This window comes from Ischnura elegans, chromosome 3 (assembly GCF_921293095.1).
Source record: "Ischnura elegans chromosome 3, ioIscEleg1.1, whole genome shotgun sequence".
NCBI classification, from domain to species: domain Eukaryota; kingdom Metazoa; phylum Arthropoda; class Insecta; order Odonata; family Coenagrionidae; genus Ischnura; species Ischnura elegans.
In genome coordinates, this window is record NC_060248.1 from 18,570,990 (window position 1) to 18,593,433 (window position 22,444).

The following is a 22,444-nucleotide window of genomic DNA, read 5'->3' on the forward strand; positions in this document are numbered from 1 at the left end:
CATGAACTGATAATTTTTTAGTACACACATGAAAATTTAGAACATAGTTTCAAAGAGCATTCTTTTAACGATAAAAAATTAGTATTCGTATACCTGATCTATTCCATATAATTCCCCGATAAAACTTGTTTGATTTTAATAAATAAACTGAAATACCTGTTGAATTAATCGATAAAAATTATGAAAAGCATGGAAAAATAAAATTTTATGAAGCAGGGACACACGCCTAAGGGCGTACAATACGTTGGCACCGTAACGAAAAACCTGGGAATATATGTAGTATTTTTGTAGCAACCAACAGCATTTTAGCTCAAAAGTTTTTAGGGAAAATAAAAGATGAATTATTTCAGATATTGAATATGGGATTGATCCCCGAGAGCATCTGTAAATATAACGAGTAAAAGCCTTGGAAATTTGTAGGGGTTTAAAAATGAAAAGACTATATAAGTTAATAGGAACTTGAAGGGTACACAATTGAGAACTTTCTAAAACAATGAGACATAGATAGTAAACTGAGGATTATTAATTATGTGAATTGGAAAGAAAGAGATTCGAGGAATTACAACAAGATTTCAAAATGTGAAAGTTTACTCCAAAATGAATAATCTCGGCACGAGAGAGTTTTTCATGAATTATAAAGTGAACATTTTTAATCGCATCAAAGAAGGGTCTTCAAATGATGAATATTGAGCACTGGCGTGAGCGATTTTTTCCTTGGTGAGGACGATTTTAGATTGATTCTTGCGGAATGAGAACAGGTTTTCCACCCTCTCACACAAAAGGGAGCGATCCTCGAAGTAGGAGAGTAGAACGTCTTCTTGAAGCATCACCCAATTCGAAAGTCAAAACCTTGAGGCGGACTCAAGTTCAGCGACGAGATGGCAGGCCAGGCGGAATAAAAAATACTGTCCCTCGGACAGAAAGACGCACGCCGAGTCCCAAATCAACTCACGTCCATTTGCACGCGTTTGGCTGCGTCGGCGGCGAAGGGGTTGGGATTGGGAGGCGGGGGAAAAGGAGGAGGGCACTCGCTATTGGGGGCGATAAATAGATGAGAAGATATAACGGGGAAAACAACTCTATTCGGACGAGACGTGAGCGTGGGGGAAGATGGGAAGGGGAAACAAATACAGAGCGAGATACATTGGAGGAAAAAAAAAAGGATCCGCGGCTCTTGGCGCCGACCGAGTACACTCCACTCCTCTTTATGATGAATATACGCAGAGAAACGAAGGAACATCCATTTTCATGAAATTTATATAATAAGCTCTTCCGATTGTACTTCAATTGAAAATGATTGGACTTCCGCCATTACATACATTTGAAAATTGACTTTGAAATCCAAAATTTTTTCCAGGCACGTGAGTCGAAAAAATAATCATTATGATTGACAGTGATTGTCGTTTTGAAAAAAATGTTACATTCATTTTAAAATCGTGAATTGCTTTCTGAGAAAAGTGGTGAAATGCTTTCCATAACTAAGAGGATTTAGTGTTTCCGGGAAACTAATGGTATTCTTCATTAGGGGGAATAACTTTCGTCTTCGAATGATTTCCTTGCATACAATATAAAGTAATCTCTCTAAAACTGACATTAAACTGAAGAAAAATATTTCGAAAGACGGATGGAGCAAAAGGAATATTTTATGCTAATTCAAAATTGTGAACTAAAAATAAAGAGTCGGTTTCTTAACTTTTCAATTTATTTCCGATAAAAGAAAATTATATTAGACGGCCTTGATGTATTTCAAAGAGAGCGGTTCTTCTTCCAAGACAACACAGTTTCAACCTTTCACTACTGGGAGTGCATGATGAAAGAAAGTGCATTACAGACTTCAAGTTCGCCCAAGAGGCTATTTGCAAAACACTTAGTGCGCAATTGTGTAACACCGAAGTGATTTCCTGTCCAAGATGAATAAAAAAACATAGTTGAAACATCTTCCTCGGTAACCAACACGGAACTAAAAACAAACAAACACCTACTGAATATTGGAGAGCTTTAGCGAGGAGCAGAAAGACGTAAGGAGCACGAGTAATTAATGAGACAGCCAGCTCAAATGCAAACCAACTACTCAAATTACAACAAAGGATAAAAATTCCACCACAACTATTTTTGAAAGGCAAAAATTTGGTGAAATTCTGCAACACTTATACAAGATGATACACGATATCCTTTTTACAGAACCGGTTAGGGGGTGCAATGAAATCAATTTTCAGTTTGAGGATGTGGCTACTCTACGCACAGGTCCTAAAACCTCATTCTTATGAAATAAATAGTAAATTTTGCGGATCAAATAAAATAAGACAGATGTTAAAATAAGTTCAACAGATTTAGGCTTCAATTGGTGGAAGTTAGACATATTTAAATAAATAAAATATCGTAGCGCTTTTCTACAAGATTGGTACAAGATGGCTCAGTGAGCCGAAACGCGTTGCACGCATAAAAAATCTCGTGGAAAAGTGCTACGATCTTTTATTTATTTAAAGATGTAAAAATAATTTATACCCAAATTCTGACGCATCAAGTCACCATTGAAGATGTATGGAAATTGCGAACTGCGAGTAGGTACCACTGTAAAAATAAATAGCTATATCACGTACATAGTCCAAGAAATACAATTTCAATCAACAAGGCCAACGCTAAAAGAATTAAGAAGGTGTAATATAATACAAGAGGGAGTGCCCAGTCGAAGAGGCTACAGTGGAAAACATTTCGCGAATGAAGTGTTTTCACCAATGGCGTAATCTAAGGCTGGCGCGGAGTAACAGGCTTTTAAGCGATGCTCCATCGGAGAAAGACAAGGAAATCCGTAATGCGATGCGAGACCGAATTAGACAAGAGATGCCACGAAAAAAAACGGAGGATCAAGTATACAAGTCGAGGTAGCTAAGGCGGCGAAATCTTTTTTCGAAACCATTCAGTTTCAAGATAACGCTTAAACAGGCGTCTGTTGGGAATAATTTTCAAGAGGAACGTTATGGTCCAGTCGATTATGCAAAAGGCGTTCGAGAATAAATGGGCAGCGGTGATGAAGTTTAAGATTATAAGAGAAAAGGAAAAGATAGGGCTTCGTTAAAACCAACTTGACTGAACTTAATTTGATGTAACTAAGAATTTGAAAACTTGAGAAGCCTACATCTTCACCGTAGCCAACCGAGTACACAACCGACGTCACTCGAGATTGAATTGTCCCTAGACGAGAAAAGCAACTAATTGACTCCATAATGAATTGCTGGTGAGAGTTAGCACATGAGAAATAAATTAAAAATTTGCATAATCCATAAAAATCCATAGAACTACAAACAATAATAGCAGCACACAGAATACAAGAAAAGTCTCATATCGATGGGGGTCTGTATTATATAGGAACATGAGCAGATAATGAGGTGGCTGGCGAATATGCAAAACAATTGTAAACTTGAAAAGAACAGGGAAGTCGCCTAAAAGAAACCAGAGGCAATTAATGTCCAACGGCAGACATAAGAACCAATGATAGTGTTCCAAAACCGATTCCACGGTTGATACACGGTCTGAGCAGTGATTGGTGGAATCTTTCACATTTGAGTCAACATGACATTGAGTTAAATTACGCCATATTAAGTTGTTCTTAACCGAGCTTAAGGATGAGCGAGCGGTTTGGGTAGCGAGCATACGAGCGGTTTGGGTACAAATATTAAAATAGAGGATCCTCAAGTCAGTAAATGTGCTGTCACCCACCATGAATAAACTGGTTTATAGAAGTCGCCACTTCCGGCGTTGACGGTAAACCGATCCGAGTTACTGGGAAAAAAGAAATATAATCACAAAAATAGACTATAATCAGATAAAGTTTTACTAGATATGATAAATTCTGTTGACTTCGTTATTTTAAAACACTATTCCCCTCAAGAAGAAGTACTTAACTGTAGACATTAGGAATATATGGATCACTCTCATGGTGCCCTGCGGATTCTATTAAAACCGATTATAAAACGGTAGATGAGGCAGCAGAAAATAACCTTCCACGAAATGGGATTATGTATTCTCGCTGAGTTTGGGAAAGAGGATGACGTTGTATGTGGCGATCACCATCCCAGGTTCTCGCGATTGGAATTCGCGGGGTGGGTGGGGGCGGGGTTAGCGAGGGGCAGCGGGCCAAAACACATATCGGCGATTTCCATCGCGAAGTGGACGAGGGGCTGGGCTGAGAGCCGATTAAACACTCCACGGTCTCAAGCTGCGGCCAACGCGATTTGAATACTCGCATAATGGGTTTCCGGATAACACAAAGGATATTATTTTTAGGCCAGAAAAAAACCTTTCAAAATATGACGGCAACCACAAAAATACGGGAGGTACTCAGCTGAATTTGAAGTCCAAAATAATTCCTTCCTCTAAATTCCATTCACGAAGTTAAAGTAACACATATTTCGTTTTAAAGAAGTCAAAACACACCTATAACCTGTGGTCACACCATGCGACCAACAGAGATGGAAAATTCAGATCACACACGATATGCCATTGTTTATAAGGATCGAGCTTTCCAATTCTGACGGCAGCCAAAAATACTATTACCACAAAGTTAGTCATGACGGACAGAAAAAATCATATAAAAACTGTGTTTCAAGAGGCAAAGATAAAATGAATCGCCTTCACGTACATTCGAAACAAACCCCTAATTTCGCAGTTGTCTTATCGCGATCGAATCATATTGTTTATCAATCTTAATGTAAATTCCGCATTAATCACGTGAAAAACAAGCTTAAACCAGTTTCAGATGCAGTATGTTGGAGACCAATAAATGGTGAGGAGATAATAACAGAGGAGGAAATAGGATGACAGATAACATTGGTATTTTTCTACGGTGGAAATGTTCACAAAATTTGACAGCAGTTTCATTGCATTGCATTAAGAAAGTTTTTAAGGAACTCCATGAGACTACACAAACTGAATTCGGTCATTTTTAAAGCTGAACAATATTTCTCTGATTATATAAAAGCAAAGACAAAAGACCAATCAATTATCGAATACTTAGGATTAAAAAAAACTTTAAGAAGGTCCATTCAATTAAGCATGAGGACTGCAAGGTAGAATTCCGAAGTAAACTACATATTTTTAAGAATGTATAAAACATCGCAAAACCTATGACGGCAATGCTCTATTATCACGTATTGCTATCTAAATATAACTATCATGCTGCATATGGTGTTGAAGTGATTGCATACAGTTTCTATATTAAATTAATAAAATTAAATTAGAGGTAAGGAATCACCCCCAACTTCCCCCCAAATTTAAAGTTTAACACTATGAAAACTCAATTTTAAATCGAGTCCAAGCATTGCATTGAATATCAAAGTATTTCACTTGCAACGAATGAAATTTGACACGGAGTATTTCAACGGTTAGTCCATCCACAATAAAATAAACGCAACTTTGCTACGCGGCGGAACTTCCGAGAAAGATGAGGAACATATTGCAATAATTACCAGAATGTATTTTCAAAAATTGGGCACTGAACCAGAAAAGGTGGTACATTATATGACAAGACGATAGAGTGAACGACAAACAAAAAAACAGCACACATCAACAATAGTATAATAGTAAATCATATTGCTTGTCAGGGCAGTGAGTTTCTTTTCAGCCAGAAAGCCTCATGCCCGCCATAAAGCCAAAATGGTGTGCGGGTGGGTAGCTCTCTAACAATTCTCTCAAAGAACGCTTCTTCACGTGGCTCCTCAGCGCGCAAATCACGTCCCGCATCACCTCAGAGATCCAGATTGGGAAACGACGATGCACGGAGGGAAATGGGTAAAGAGTTCTGAGAACGACGCGTGATTTGCACGCGGCGCCGAGAGAGACATTGAAGGACAACCAGAAAAAGGCCCATCACAGCCGAGCGACTCCACCCATTGTCTCACGCGTTGGAACTCCGCATTCAAGAATGTCGGGGAATGCGACCACCGGTAGATTCGGTGCCAAAGTCCGTCACCCCCGAAACCAAAGAGCTCCAAGCCTCATGCATAAATTCGATGGCGTCGGAATTTTTTTAAAGAAAGCTTCAACCAGAAACAATGGATATAAATTGATGAATACCGTGAAACACAAACTTCTTTACTCCCAGCATGTCCAAAATATTACAGTATTCCACAAATTTAAGCCATAAACGGTTACTTTATCTTTTCGTATCCTAATGACGCGATTTTTATTCGCCAAATGTCTGTGCAGGAAGTAATTTCAAACGCAGGTATATTAAACATTTACATATCGGTTTGGTTATTTTCATTTGCTTTATTTGGTACCTTTCATTTGCAAAAACCAGCAACTTCAGAGCATAAGGTGAGTTACAAAACTTTATTGCTCACTAGGGACACAGAAAAATATAAATGACTGAATAACTACACTAAGCTACCTAATCCCGTCAAAAAGATATAGGAAAAGTATATTCATGCAAAGATTTCAATTTATGACCCCATTATGTGAAGAGATTATGATAAAAATGTATCTCAGTGAAAATTAATTTCATCAAGCGCTTAATAATAATTTTAGAAAGACTTATGAATGCAATGCTCCATAATGTTATCACTATCATACTGCAAATACTGTTGAACTCCTTTCAGACAGTTCCACATCAAATTAATATAAGCTCCAACATTTTATTCACATTTGTATTTTTTCAAACAACATAAAACATTTTTCGCCACTCATGAAGATAATTATTAACCTAAAAATGAGACAATGGGTAAAAACCTAACCTGCAACAGGCAGGATCAGGTTAAATAATTATAGACTGAAAATATATGGCCGCTCTAACATGAAAGTGACAAAGAGATTTTTTAAATGGTTTCAACGGTAAAAAGTCAAATCAAGTCTTTCTTAATTTGCCATTTATCCGCCGCTACGAAAGTCTGAACACTCGAAAATTACGCTGTGTAGAAATCAGCCGGGTGAATTGATAAATCGATTGGAAAATTATAAATTCTTCTTTATTTCCCCAAGCATGACAGGAACAGAAAATGACACGATAATTATTACAGTATTCTACCGATTAAGGTGGGTTTCCATGGAGTACTAAAGAAGTGATATGGGAGCCTCCCTTTCCTTCCAGTGCTGCCTTCTTCAATTCACTGGAAGGCCTACCTACTCCCTTTCAATCTATATAAAAATCCTATTCTTTTCCTTCCCCTCCCTCGTTTCCCTAACATTCTACCCTCTAACACCATTTTCAACATCCCCTCCCCGCTAAGTATTCGCTCCATCCATACAATCAATGACACGATATACCTCGGTAATAAAACGCAGTTAACTTAATCGAGCGGCTAGTAGCCACGTGCGAGACGCCACCGACACAAAAAGATGAGGATAAGGGAAGCATCGGCGGTGGGCGGCCGACATCACACGCGACTGCTTTGACAACAGAACCGTCCTTGCCCTTGAGACGGCCGGGCCTCGACCCTCAGTTGCGAATGCCAGCATCCAAATCCACCGCGAAGACTTCATCTGGATCACGTATCTCTACTTTCCCTCGCCACATCGTTACACTGCCACACATACAGAAGAAAATCCTCACGAATCCGAGGGCCTTGAGCAATAGGCAAGTTTTCATAAACCAGTATCGCAAATTTATAAAACAACATCAACTTAAAACGGCAGAAAACTCGATAGATTCACGCCAACCAAAGTCAAATATGCTCCTTTTTCTATGCGTAAAAACATCTATGCATAAATTATCGTAAATACGTAATTTGAAAGCGTAGTCATAAGCTCATGCATCATGCTGAATACATTTTCATCATATATTTATTCTTAGGATCAAATTGAGCTTTCACGTTTATACTTATCTCGTTTGGAACACGAGAAAAAATTGCAGATAGAAAATAATGACGAATTTTTGCAGAATAATACTCGAGGATCCGGGATGAGACCCTAACACCGCCTCAATTTTCCTTAAATGCAGGATCGCTGGCCAACGAAACCTGTTATAGAAAAGTTTCTCGGGTTTTCCACCGGTTGATGTCGTCCATGTCTCCCGACGTTTCGATCCGCGACTTGCTGATCATCCTCAGGGGATCTTCCGAGGCTTATAATATTCTTCGTAAACTCTACGTCATAATTTCGCTTTCAATGATAACTACGACGATCATTTCTATCGATCATATCGATCGTTCTCGATGCAATTCAACATATATTTTGATGCATGATTGTGCAGCAAGTAACGTGCCGTATTACCATCAAGAAGAAATATTACAGAGAACTTTCGCTAAAAAAACACTCCTTTCCAGAAAAAATGCAGAAGTTTTTGTGTTGCACACCTTCCAGCAAAAAAACGACGCATACAGGGCTTTCAATAGGGAAAACTAGTAAATTTCCGGTTTATATCAATAGAAATATATAAAAGTGCAGTGCGACGACAGAAGGGATTCCCGGCGATGCAGGAGAGCGGAGAGGAGACTGTCTAGTCGGCTGGAATACTTTCGGAAGACTTGTCGCATTTCCGTCTAATTCTGGAACAAGCGGCGTGAGGTAGATTAAAGGATTTGGGGAGGACCGCGAGAATGCAGATCTTTAGAAGCGCGACAGACAGAACCGTGACAAGATAATCTCGCGGGCGTGCCGGGGGATATTTCTACCGGGTCGGCTGGAATCCAAAGGGGATGATACTTGCGGTGTGTATTACGACTACGACACACCTGGATATACAAGCAGGTGAGGACACTGACGATGAATAACGAGCATATCTATGGCTACGTTCTAACAACACGCATCTCAAAATTTGGCAGGTTTGAGACAGGCATCTTAAACAAAGTGTAATGACATTTAAAAAATATAATTCAAGTACAAAACAACTCTTTGTTAGAAAACATATTCTTCTTTTTCAGTTTTATAAATAGTTAGTTTTTAATTTCAGAGTACAATAAAAAATTTAAATCGTTTCTTTTGCTCTCCTGAAAAGTTGCTATTTTTGAAATACGTGTTGTTAGAACTTAGCCATCGATATGGGAAGAGCGAGAATAAATTAAAGGAATTAGGAGATACAAAAAAATTACTACACCAATATGGACTTACACACACAATTCATTAGGAGACCAGGACTGCTTCACAGAAAAGCAGAAAGGGTCATAACTTTAATTGAATTACGTTATATAATATAACATTCGGTGGTGGTATGGCATGGCATTTGAAAGAGGCGACCGGCAGCTTAGGTCATTTGTACTACGACGGAAGGGTATGGAAAGATTGGTGGAGAGAAACCTGAAGTCAGCATCAGCCGGCTCTCAACAAAAGGCGCCAAGGTGACCACAACTTAACGTCCCATCCGACGGACGGAGAAATGCAATTGAAGCGCCCTCCACAAAATACCCAAGCAGTCGCTGAAAATTCTCTGCCACCCCCGGGATTCGAACCCCAATCTACAGGGTGGGAAGCAAAAACTATAGCAACCACACCGACCCGATCCCCTATTACTTTTGGTGCCGCACGCTTAAAGAAAATAAATTTCTCTCCTACAGGCCGATCGGATTTAAAAATGTTGCTCTTACAGTCGTAATTACTTTGTAAAAACATTCATTCCACCGGGATTTGAACCCGGATATCTTTATCGGACATCGTGTTCCCATCCCGATAAAGTAAATGATTTTTTTGCAGTTAAACTGTTGTTTAATTAGAGGACGTGCACACGGAGGCTGCGACCTAGGCATAGATTGCTTGAGCAATTGAGAATGGATATGGTTCAGAGCCACACGGAGAACACGATATTTCCAGGTCCGACAGAAACGATAAATAAAGATAGATATTTTATTAAACGGATAGGCCTACAATTTTCATGGAAGACAGATTATATCCTTGTCAAAATTTGTCCGTATGACGAATATGAAAATAATACCAGAGTATCTTCTCAGAGAAAATTTTCCATACATAAGATACGGGCAAATGCTAACGAGATTTTATTCTTGATGCCCTCAAAATTTCGAGATGATAGCTTAATGTGGTTTACTTCAAGCCTGCCCTGTAAAGGATGGTGAAATTCATATGAATTTCCACGAGATTCAATGATCACCTACGGAGAATCGCATCGGAAATCCGCGGTTCGATTCCCGGTCCATGGGAATCTTTTCTCAAGCCAATTGATGCGAATGGTAGCTTAAGTTTCATTCAAGCATGTCGTCACGGAAAAAGACAAAAACCAACGGGTGAACGGGAATGACGCGTTCTCTTCAAGATATATTAAGGCAGCGGTTTACAAACGTTTTCTTTCGGCGACCCATTTTATCCCACACGTTTTAGCTGCGACCCCTAAAAATGGTCGCCCAACTTAAAGTACGTAAGCACTTTGAAATTCGTCGTCGCACACCAGCGACAAAATAAGGGTTTTTTCACCCCGACAGTGGATTAGTAAGCACGACCCTCGCCACATGTGCCACAGTGTGGACTTGTGACGTCAAAATCTTGTTCGGTAAAACCCATCCCGAAGTTCCCTCTGAGAAAATGGTTGGTGGTGGAACTGGTCAACACGCCTAACCGGCAATCGGGAGATCCGGGTTCGAATCCCGGCGAAGTCAAATATTTTTTTCATGGCGAACTTCGTCCTTTAGTGCATTTAAGTACGTAGTTCACCATATTATTTGTATACATCTCGCGACCCTTTTCCGAACGGCCTGTGACCCCCCTAGGGGTCGCGACCTCCAGTTTGGGAACCGTTCTATTAAGGGATAGACGCAGCATTACGGGGCGAATGCAGCATTTACTTGGTCATTCCTCGGTTTAGGTCACAGAGGGTTTTCAGCGTGCACGAGAGCCTTCACTCACCTTGGCCTCCAGCTTGTCCTTGTCCCTCTTGAGGCCGGCCCTCTCCGCTTCCAGCCGCTCCAGCCGCTGCCGCATCGCCTCCAGCTCCTCGGTGCGCGCCCTCAGCTGCTCTTCGGTGCGGTGCACGTTGAGCAGCGGCGACACGCGCACCAGGAGTCGCCACCACGGCCAATCTCGAACGCTCAGGAAGCGGCGGACGTTGCGCTGAATGCATCGCACCGCCATGTCCTGGACCTGAGGAAAGGAGACGCGAATGAACGAGTTAATAAAAATGGCACCAGGCAAAACAATAGCACGTGTGAGTGTTGGTTGCATTATTATCCACGTGAATCCCGGATTGGACCTTAGGATCAACATGAGCTTTCACGCTTAGACGAGGTGTTTACAGAAAATAACGGGAATTTTTAAGTTTCGCGTGTTAGGATTTTTGAATGGTCCCGATAGCCAATATTTTTTATTATGCTGGCATAGATACCCCTGAATTATGATAAAATTCTTAGCCGTATCTATTGTTTACTTGGTCCGTGGCAGCCGATAAGGTCTAGTGTTTTTTTATCAGCTACACTCACTCTTCATTGCTTGTTCGTGAAATTTTGGCCAAAAACAATACTGTAACGATACCCCAGACTCAATATTCGCCAGAAATCGCTCCCAGTGATTCTGCCCTTTGTTAAAAAAATATAGAGAATCTTAAAAAGCCGTCGTTTTGCAAGCATTGGTGACATGAATAGAAATCGCTGACAAAGCCAAGGCTATCTCAAATGTCGAGTTTGAGTTTTGTTTCGAGGATTGGAAAAAGTACTATTTCAGGTGCATAACATCTACAACGGACTATTCTGAAGGCGACAACATTAACGTAGACAATAAATATATATTTAAAAAAAAAAAATTCCTGTTATTTTCTGAACACACCTCGTATGTATCATGCGTGGAACATAGTAAAATATTAAATATAATAAAATATTGTGGCGAAGTTTTGCATATTGATGTTGTTGAATAAAAAGTTGTGTTGTTATGATACATAAAAATGTGAATAACACACTTTTTGGCAACGTAATATTAGATTGGATTAGTACAAGTGCACACCATTTTAATCCATCTCAGAGCCAAAAATAAAATTATGCCTTAAAAAATTAATTTCCAAAATAAGTTTTCAAAACTTTCTGCGTTGATCTCAAAACTGTATTCCCAAATTTATCATCGCTCACAGTTTTTATAGCGTCATTTTTTTCTAAGTGGCCATCAGGAACAGCCCAGGGGTTTTTTTAAACTACGCTAGAAAATTATACTAGTAAATTGAGTTTCGTGAAGTGTGTATCTTGAGTAGAAAAAACTAAGATGCAACTTTTTTTGGCTACGTTTCGGTTAATTTTTGAACCTTCATCGAGGCTTGAAATGAAAATTGAGATAATTTTGAAATGTAAGCAAAATATAGGGTCATAATATTTTATATTAATTTGTAGCAATGTCAATAAGAAAAAATTCAGTAGTAATTAATCAAAAAGGAGACTAGAATTCTGACACATACCCTTTCTGCAATGTTTGTTTATGGTTACTATGCTGATAGAGTGTAAATCAATCTATCAATTTTAAATAGTTTATAATTAATTTTGCAAATATTAGATGGAAATAGTAATAGAGTATAAAATATTTAGCTATCCGAACGCTTAAAACAAAACTTAGCCTTAGAGCATTAATTTTTCAAAAAAATTCTGCTTAAGCTGATCTCAAAACTGTATTCCCAATTTTGTCATCACTCACAGCATGGCTAAACATATCGATTGTGTACGAGTTAACCTTGCGGGAATACAATGTTATAGATAGAGAAACGACAAGAGTCACATCCCAAACATTTATATTATTTTCCTCGACATTTCTTGAAAATGACACGTGATGTACGTGGAAACCGGTCGAGGAAAATGATAAAAATGTGAGGGATATTACTATTGCTGTATCTCCATCTGCTACGGCTAAAAAGGTCTACGTACCTTCAGTCCCAAGTCAAAGGAGTGGCAAATTTTAATTGATAAAGCGCAAGACTTTTTGGAATGGTGGAGGATAAAACTTTCAAATAAACAACACGCAGGCACTAATGTTAGGACGACTGAAATAAAATGTATCGACCTATGAATTCAATCCATTTCACTGGGTCAACTATCGGTGAGGTTTAAGTATTAGATATTTCAGCAGAAAATAAATACTGGCATTTTTGTAACAAACTTTTATAACAAATACTAGATTAAATTAGGAGAAAAATATACAAATTGTATCAATCCCAAAGCCAAAAATGAAATTATGCCTTAAAAATACATGTTTCCAAATAATTCTGCTTTAAGCTAATCTCACAACTGTATTTCCAATTTATCATCAACCACATCTTTTTACGGTCATTTTTATGTGACCCACGAGAACAGCAACAGGTTTCGCTAAAACTATACGAGAAAATTATATTAAAAACAAAGTTTGAATGTTGGTTAAATTTAGAAGACATTTTCGGGTTAAAAGGAAAGCGATACTAACGGAACATAAGAGACCACTGCTATTACAATAATATAATAGTTTTAATGGCCATTGAAAGTAGAAAAGAGTTCGTTAAAGCAACACTGAAAACATTGAAGGTCTAATAACTTATCGAGATGGAAATAATTCATCTCCATACATGAAGTTCGAGCCAAAAAAGGTGTTGGTGTCACATTTTTTCTGCTATTCGCCAAATGAAAAGTTGTACGTCCTTCCTCAGTGAATTCTACGAAGTGAGATAGAGCAACCACAAATTTCCGCTCGTGGCATCCTCAACTCATTCATCTGTGAAGCGACACTCGCGGGGGAAGTGGAGGCTATGAGGAAGGAAAACTCACCTTGAGCTTGGCCAAATGCTTCCGTGCCAAGTAACCCCTGCATCTCGCCTGCAACCGCACCACGCGGTCCTGTAGTCGCTCATCCCGCTGAGCCTCCAAGTGCGGAAGAACGCCAGCGCGGAAGAAAACCTGAGGAACGAATTATAAAAATTAAGTCAAATAATTCAAGCATTGTTTGGAATATTTATAGACTCTCGCGTGATAATGATGCACAATGAAAAGAACAGACGAAATTTGTAATTCACTAGTTAAAATTATATTGAGATGATTAATTGTAAATATATCAATAAATCACTGCACATAACAAGTAACTTTGCACGCGCATGGGTGCAAAAGTTATATTTTTCACCTTGGATGAAATTCTTTTGAACTTCATCTTCATTGTATATAGCATACTATTATGTCTATTGGTATGGTAACGCAAATTCATACCACACTCACAAAGAGAAGGGTGGGTTTTACACATCGTCATATCCCACAAGAAATTAGGATTCGTCAAGCGTATTGAGGGAAAATTTTCCGATGAGTAAGTAAAAGAAAGGTGCTATTTCGCACACGTCCGACCGCACCTTGAATATACAGCGAGCGTATGGGATCCGGTGCTGAAAGACTTTATCCGCGAACTGAATAAAGTACAAAGGAAGGCTGCGCGGTTCGTCAAAACTGCTAAGGGCGTACAGACGACGTTACTCAGATGCTAAGGGAATCCAGCTAGAAGCCGCTGGAGAATCGGAGGCTGCGCGCTAGGCTTAGATTGCTTGAACAATTGAGAATGGATATCTTTGAGAGCGACACGAAGAATATTAAAGCCCCACTATATTTACAGGTCCGACAGAAGAGATAAATTAAGAGAGATATTTTGCCGAACGGATAGATATGCGAATTCTTTTTCTCCCGAACCATAAAGGAATTAAATAAATGGCGGTCGCAATTTCGTTAGAGCATTTACTTTTTATGTGGACATGGCTGTGTCCTAACACCCCCTGCCACACGCCTTTAAGCGGCTTGCGGAGTAGTATGTAGATGTAGATCGATTAACGATTAAGGAATAATGAAGAGAAAAACTGATGGAATAGCCCAAAAATATACTAAGTCTGACGGCTAGTCAATATGGGTACTTGAAAGCTTACCCTCTGGGAATCAGAGAGATTGGCTTACAGTAAGGAGAAAAGAGGGCTCAAGTATACCGAATTTTTCTAGGATTTAAATGATAAAATGATTTGATATTTAAGGGATTATCCCGGATAATCCTTAGCTTACACATAGTATTTTCCTTCCACGTTTAATTTTTTCTTCGCCATAAGAAAAAGAAAAAATTCAATACGCGCTGCCAGCTCCCCAGCAACCATCACGGCTAGTTCGGTTCGTGAGTTAGCTTAATGAGTCCAGAAGCTAGCCTGTAAAATATCCCGGCTTTCAATGTTCTCTCAGATTGTGCAATGCCTCCTAGTAAGTAAGGGTACATTATTATACTTGGAAATTTTAAGAGTTCCAAGTGCCTTTAATGATCAATAACAGATGGTGAACTCATTTCGGAATCGGAATCCATTAAGACTGAGCAGAAAAGCTGACATACGCTCAGCAGCGTGTAACGCGTACCATTTCATGCTATTCAAATCTTTAGGCTGTATAAACTATTAATTCCAGTAATTATTACTGCAGTAGCGTAAAAAGAGGGTCAGGAACCCCCGGACTCCCCCGAAATATAACAACACAATTATTTTCCTTCATAAAAGAAAACATAATATTGAATAATCTTGAATTTACCAAATATTTCTTTAAAAAATTAAGTTTTTTAGGCTATGAAAAGTGTTTAAAATTAGTTTAAAATCCATTACTTAGTACCCTGTTTTTCAAAACTTTACCTCCTGGTTTTGGACCCCCCCCCCCCCCCGGAACGAAATTCCTGGTTACGCCACTGTATTAATGCATTGAAGTGCTCAAGTATATATTCGAGTATTCAACATGTAGATATAAATCTTCCTACATTAACCAAGAATTCAACCAGATACGCGAAAAAAATCGGAAACTTTTGGGAGGTAGATAGCTCAGGCAGCATACAACATGGTCATAAATACAGCATCTGGCGCATCAGGCTATTTAAAACGTGAGGCATGCATACCCAATCGCGACGCGGCTGCATATTTACGTCACGGTCTAGTGAGATAAGGCGAGGATAACCCACAACTGCAGCGTCTGCCAGTCTCAGAGCGCAATAACAATCCGCCGCCTCGTCACCCAAGGCCAATTTTCGAAAGACAGATAGACCCAGGATAAGAGTCCAGCAGTATGACCGGGTAGAATTCTTACGACATACTTGAATGAATGATTACAAAGCACTAGATATCTAGCCCCGTAGTCATCTGGATTATCTCTGACCACTGCTAGAAATTCCATAATTAAAATCAATATGCCACAGACCGCAATAAAGTGAAAACGAAAGGTTCTCTGAAGAATTATATCTAACAGCATACAGAAGCATTAGCATTGCATTTTATTGTTTAACAAGGATTTATAGTGGTGTTTATAACTGTATTTACCAACATCCAGCTACCCTGTTGCCATAGAAACAACTTAATGTCGTTTTCAGCTGTACATATTGACTCTTTCGGTGGTTCCTAGAGACGTCATGCCGATGTTTTAAATTCTGTTGTTTGATTCATCTCACTAACTTTAAGTGTTGGAGGATTCATTCAAATATGGAGTAGCAATAACGGTGTACCCATATAAAAATAAACAGATAATTATCCCTACTAAAACTGTATCAATTTATATGTATGTATAAATTCTGAGATAGAGGTGTCGTACCCTCATATGATTCTTTGAATGTAGCCCTGAAGATGGTATTCATTCATTCGGAATTAATTCCGAAACATTGTCTAAGAATTATTTTTAATCACACAAACTGACGCTCTACACTAGATATTATTAATGGATGTATAAATGAAGGGAACGAGAAGGAAGACAATGTATCACACAGAAAACACTTGGAAGAGATACGAAGGTCAAGAGGAGAGAGCCTGAAGTTCCCAACTGATACATGATCGTTACGAATATATTACAGTGTGGTAGATAAAACGGCAATGTACAGAAATAACAAAACGCATTTACTCACGCGCTCTCAGATAAAGATTTGTGCAGCGAAAATATGGGATCCAGCGAAGACGGACTTACCACTTCCGCTGCGGAGACTAATAGATTGTGTTTAAGACCCATAAGAATAAATGTGAAGCCATTACAGGCCACACCTCCGAAGCAACGGGAGTTGCCGAAAAGAGGGCCAGCATAAACCGGGGCGAGGCATTCTCCCGAAAGTGGAGGGATAAGAATAGAAAGATGGGTGGGTCTGATTGTGATAGCGATAAGTGAACGATTTCCTATCGAAATCGAATCGAAAACCGGATGAGCATGGGAGTGGGAGGGATAGCTGACGGCAGCCCCACCAAAATCCATGCGATTTCATTGTTTTTAGTTTCACGTTTTTGAAGTTGGATGTCAGGTGGCAAAATAGGGAACAAACCGAAGCTGCAATGAAAGTTGTATCGCATGGCGAATTATGGCGGATATTTGTAGTTGGTAGAGGTATTTCGTAATATTAAAGTGAAGTATGGGTAAAAGATTGTTTTGTTCCTGGATGCTCCACGGCAAATTAAGCTGCAAGGAAAAGGGACAAACAAGTGAAGACTAAAAGCTTCTTGTTCAAAGCTAATGTAAGTACCTCGCGGTATTCGACGCTTAACACAAGTGTCTGGCGCTCTCATATATTCTTACCCGCGCGGTATCCCGAGAAGAGTTTTTACATGTTGTTCGCCGGGAAAGTGTTAAATTTTACATTGCTTAACGCAAGGTTTTTTTGGTTGGGGATATTTTAATGCATTCATCGTTTCAACATAGTTTATTGAGGGATGAATTTAATGTTATCATTCATCTGGTGTGAATGTTTTTTATTTTAACCAGCCTTGGGAGCATTACGCATTTCCATCCACGTGCGATACGATAATTTCCCACGTTGTTGTACCCTGTGAGAGGGCATGCTAAATTGACTGCTACGATTGGGCATCCCGCGGTATTTATACTGCAAATAGTAATGGCATATGAAACTCAGAGAGATGTGTAGTTTCGAAGGACAATACCTGGTTAATAGTCAAAATCTGTCTTGCCTAGTAATTTCCATTATGCTAAGGGCCTGATTTTTCAAAAATCATCTTCAGACACTATTATGAGGAAGCAAAGAATTATATGCAATATATTACATGCATTGAAAATTATATTGGTGCAGTACAACCCAATTTTACGAATTCTATATCCATAGTGGTTCCATTAATTCTTTGGTGATACGGTTTCATTCCTGGAAGTGCATTGTTTTGGTCGAAATATCATGAAACTAAGTAGCTTATCATAGAATTCGTCCGTTAGTAGCTTTACATGGATTGATAGCACCGCGATTCAGCAGAGGTACCACGGCGAAGTGCGGAGTCTGCCATCCTTTTATTTTTAATATTCATGGGTGAAATAAAGCCTACAAGGTGCGACGAGAAAACAAGAGACCATATGCACCAGTTGGAGAGAGGTTTTCTGTCAACATTTTTGCAATTTTACGTAAACTTTGTAAAAATTCATTACACTATGCAGTTTCAAAACCTCAAGGGTGGATAAAATTATCTGAAAATCTTTGTTCCAACGCCAGTTCATTGTTTCCCCTCTTATTTCAGCCGATTTAGTACACCTACTCTAAATACGAGAATCATGAATATTTGTCAACTAACGTATTTAAGATATATTAGCTTTGAATCATTAGCTTCATGTAACTTAATTACTTTAAGACTACGGAGGACTTTTACAGCCTGTGTATACTACCGTACAGCGTAAGGTTCAAAAGTTCGTAGTGGCACAAATGAACAATCATGATGCGAATTAAAAATCAACACCATAAAACTTTCAAAAAGAACTAGCGCCAGATAATAATTTCTCAAAATGCGCAAATCAATTCCCAAAACCTTGTCCTTAAATAAAATATCCAAGAAAACATTTCTTATTTTATTTTGGCAGATCTGAAGAGAAGGCCGCATTCGGGCCCGGTATTCCGTTCACCCAATTTCTCCGTCGGTCACCCTCATTGGCACGGTCCGAACAACAGTCCATGGGTAACGAATCAGAAAAATGCATTCATGGCATGAGAAAAAATGTTGGCCAGCGTCTCCTCAGAGAAATCGTCCCCCTTCGGAGAGAGGAAACGGCACGAGGTGGGCGGAATGGAGATTTGAGGCCGGATATCTCCACCGGAAGCCAACAATCAAATTACAGTTCAGATAAGACAAACACTGCATCATTTTTTACCGTTTAAATTAAGGGAAAACACAAAACAAAAGTATTCCAAAAAGATATTATCAATAAGATAATATTACACCATGATTTTTTCTAATCCTTAGCCATAGAGTAATAGGAGTAGGATAAATTAAACGTACAAGTAATCCAATGTGTAATGTCCCACTGACATTATCCGAATTTAAGAGTACTTTCGGCTGACTTAGTAACGACTTCCGGTAAATTTTAAGTTTGTTGCTTAAATTCTTCCTCGAAAATTTACCGTTCCTGAAAAAGGAAGCTGACTACCAATGCATAACTCTCGAGAAAGTAAATTCTACGAAAATATCCACGAACATAAGAATCAGAGGAAGTGAACACTTCTTAATTACTACACAGGTTCTCTCGTCGTCGCAAAGCTGCATAAAAATTCATATTTCTTGATTCCTGCCACGTTTGCTGATTTATGCAGACTTCTTTTCTACACATATCCAAAAACGTAGCGGTAACCCGAAAACAATCAATCTTTTTTCAATTTTTCTATTCCTCTTTGACGGAAGAAAAAATACAAAAAGAAACTAACGACGGAAAAATCATAGGCGGATAATGAAGACACATAAAAATAATTTACGTCCTCAAAAACACGTCTTTTTTACCATAAGTCTCTCGATAAAACAAACAGTGTTTCGGTTAAATGCGTGTACTGTCAGGAATATGAAGTTTCTTACGTGATTTTTATCGTTTAACACCTATTCGGATTACGGCGAAATTGGTATTGCTACCGACATCCCTGGGACCACATAGTCCGCTTATGGCGAACTACCTGGTAGAAAAAAACCAAAGCGTATTGATAATAAAAGGAACGCTTTAAATACATGCACAAAGCGACAGGGCGTCATGCCAATCCCTTTGCGCCGTTCCAACCCTCATTTCACCTACTACTGCTATAAATGAATTTGATAAAATTAATAGTGGCGAGCGTAACTTGGTTGAAATCTATAATCGCAGGAACAGAAGGCTCAGCAACTTTGCTATTTCCCCTTCTCCTTCCTGTTAAGGAATAGAAGGATCAACAGGAAGGAGAAGGGGAAATAGCAAAGTTGTTGATCCTTCTATTCCTGTGAATTTGATAACTTTTTTCTTGATTGTCCACGAAAATCAACACTTTGAAGAATTGTAAAACATTAATCAAAAACCGTGTAGATTAAATATACATCTGAACGGGACGAAGATGCGTTGACGTTGGCGATAGGGAAGAAAGCGGTTTTTTGTCGCCGGGCGAGGACTGAGGACTCGGTGTGAGGGGTGAGGAGAGGGAATGATATCTCCCCCTTCCAAACAGACGCACGAGATAAAAAGCGGCTGAGGTGGCGGAGCGGAGGATGCTGGGAAAAAAGCGGTGGGAGGAAAGACGAGGAGGGGGTGAGGGGAGAAGGGGATGCAGGAAGGGGAGTGAAAATACAGACGCCTCCACTATCACAGCTCGCTCTGTTTCCATCATCACAATTTAAAAGGCCAGGGAACAAGCACCCAAGAATTCAAAAAATGCTATTTAAAAAGCAACGACCAGAGCATATCAAGGGGCATAATTCAAGTCGAAATGGCGAAAAATTCATAACTAGAATACATAATTATAGAAAACGTGAAATTTTCCCAGAATTGAGAAATGATAGCCAAATGGTATAGTTAAGAGTACTTGCAATTTATGAGTTTATCAATAACCTGTTGATAGAAGTGAAAAAGTACAGTATAAAAAAACAACTTAAAATGAAGCCATTGTGTGTACCTCTAAACACACTGCGATATTTTATCGTGAAGGAAATAAATAGTTCCACAAAGAGACGTGATGAATACAATCCGCTAAGCATACAGACAATTTAGTAATTGCTAAAGTAATATAACAGTAAAATTAAATAAATGAACGTCAAGTTAAGAGTTTGAATACCACTAAATTTCAATGTCACTAAATGAACGTCAATTTTTTCCAAAGACTTCAAGGATTAACTACTGGAGTAAAAATTAGATTCTACGTCAATTGAAAGGAAGTGAGAAAAATATCTTTCATTATGAAATACTCTCCGTATCAAATCTACAGCAATTTTCTCATATAAATTGTAACAGCAATAATCCATTCAGTGGTACCACGAAATAAGGAACTTTGTTTTTGCTACGTAGAATTAAGGGGACTGATTTTGGTAATTTCAAAAGGAATAAGGTGTCATAACAGTTTTCTACGTCCAAATTTCGGTCACAACAGTTTTCACTATTCTGTATAATATCAAAACTTTTCCTTGGAAATGGGTTCGTACTATGCAGGAGATAAGGGAGGGTGGGCCCAAGGGGATGGACGGCGGCATCGACACCTTTGAATCACGGATGCAGTGCTGAAATTTCGCGGCCAACGCCAAGTCCAGATCCTACGTGCCCTTCTAAAACCATGACGACCGAAAAAGAAGGCCTACTTCCAGAATTATCTGTTCTGTGCGAGTTATTCTCTCTCTCTCTCTCTGGTTTCTCCATATCACTTATTTTACTTCCACTCACTCACAACCATATCTTAACGATAACGTTACCCATAAAGAGAAAACAGGGTTTTTCTTGTTCTTTGTCAAATTGTGTTGAACGACCAAGCGTTGAAGAATGCAATGGAATTTTCTTAAATAGTGTGTTTGAGAGTTATCAGGCAGAGAAAATGTTTATTTGTTCATGGCTAAAAACATAGTGGAACTGAGATAGAGTCAATGATAAAGCGATAAGATTTAGCACTATGAGAAAATCTCACCCGCATCCCCACTCATTACAACACTATTGCAAGAGCTAAGGATTAGCCTCGAAAAACTCAGTGAGGAAGCACTAAATGTATGCAGGCCAAAGACTATATTTAAATGATAAACGATTCCGTATAGATTACGGCATATATGACTGTATTTAAGAACTGATAAGGTCAGAGAAATACCTAATGGTTAAAGGATATTTTATATTTGCATTTCCCCTGAGTTCTTTCAAAACCACTACGTTAAAAACATAGGCAATCAAACAAAATCAAAAACATAGAACACTTTTTCCTATCCCACTGGAAAAAAAACACTAGAGAAATACTATCGGAACCATTTCAGTGCTAGTATCAATTATTATGCACTAATAAATTAAAATGTCTAATAGGTAGGTACTATTATAATTATCGTAGGGAAAAGAAATAATTTCTAAGCCCAAAGATCCATTGTGAGGCAGATACTATGATTGAACTAACCCTTGGAATGATGATCTGGAGAAATGGTAGCATATAACTTCACTTGAAGGTAAGGTTGATCAACTCGAGCGATACCAATTTATAGATCCTATATACTACGCTATAGTTGAACAGCTTGGCAGCGGTGGATAGTAAATGCGAACAGGTGATAATTCTCATGAAAATTACCAGAATGGGTTGAAATAAGTCATGAGCGTTTAACGAAATGTACTTTTTAGTATAATTTCAATATTCTGTAAGGTAATAAACG

At 38.8% G+C, this 22,444-nt stretch overlaps 1 protein-coding gene across 6 annotated transcripts in view; it reads right to left on the reverse strand.

Annotated features, from left to right (window-relative positions):
• Positions 1-22,444, reverse strand: part of LOC124155500 (unconventional myosin-XVIIIa) — a 730,850-nt gene that overhangs the window by 153,060 nt on the left and 555,346 nt on the right. For all 6 annotated transcript variants that reach the window (XM_046529364.1, XM_046529362.1, XM_046529363.1 and 3 more), the window contains 2 exons: positions 13,641-13,769; positions 10,783-11,016 (listed from right to left, as the gene is read on the reverse strand). In XM_046529364.1, coding sequence (XP_046385320.1) covers positions 10,783-11,016; positions 13,641-13,769 — 363 coding nt within the window. The remainder of the gene's footprint in view (positions 1-10,782; positions 11,017-13,640; positions 13,770-22,444) is intronic.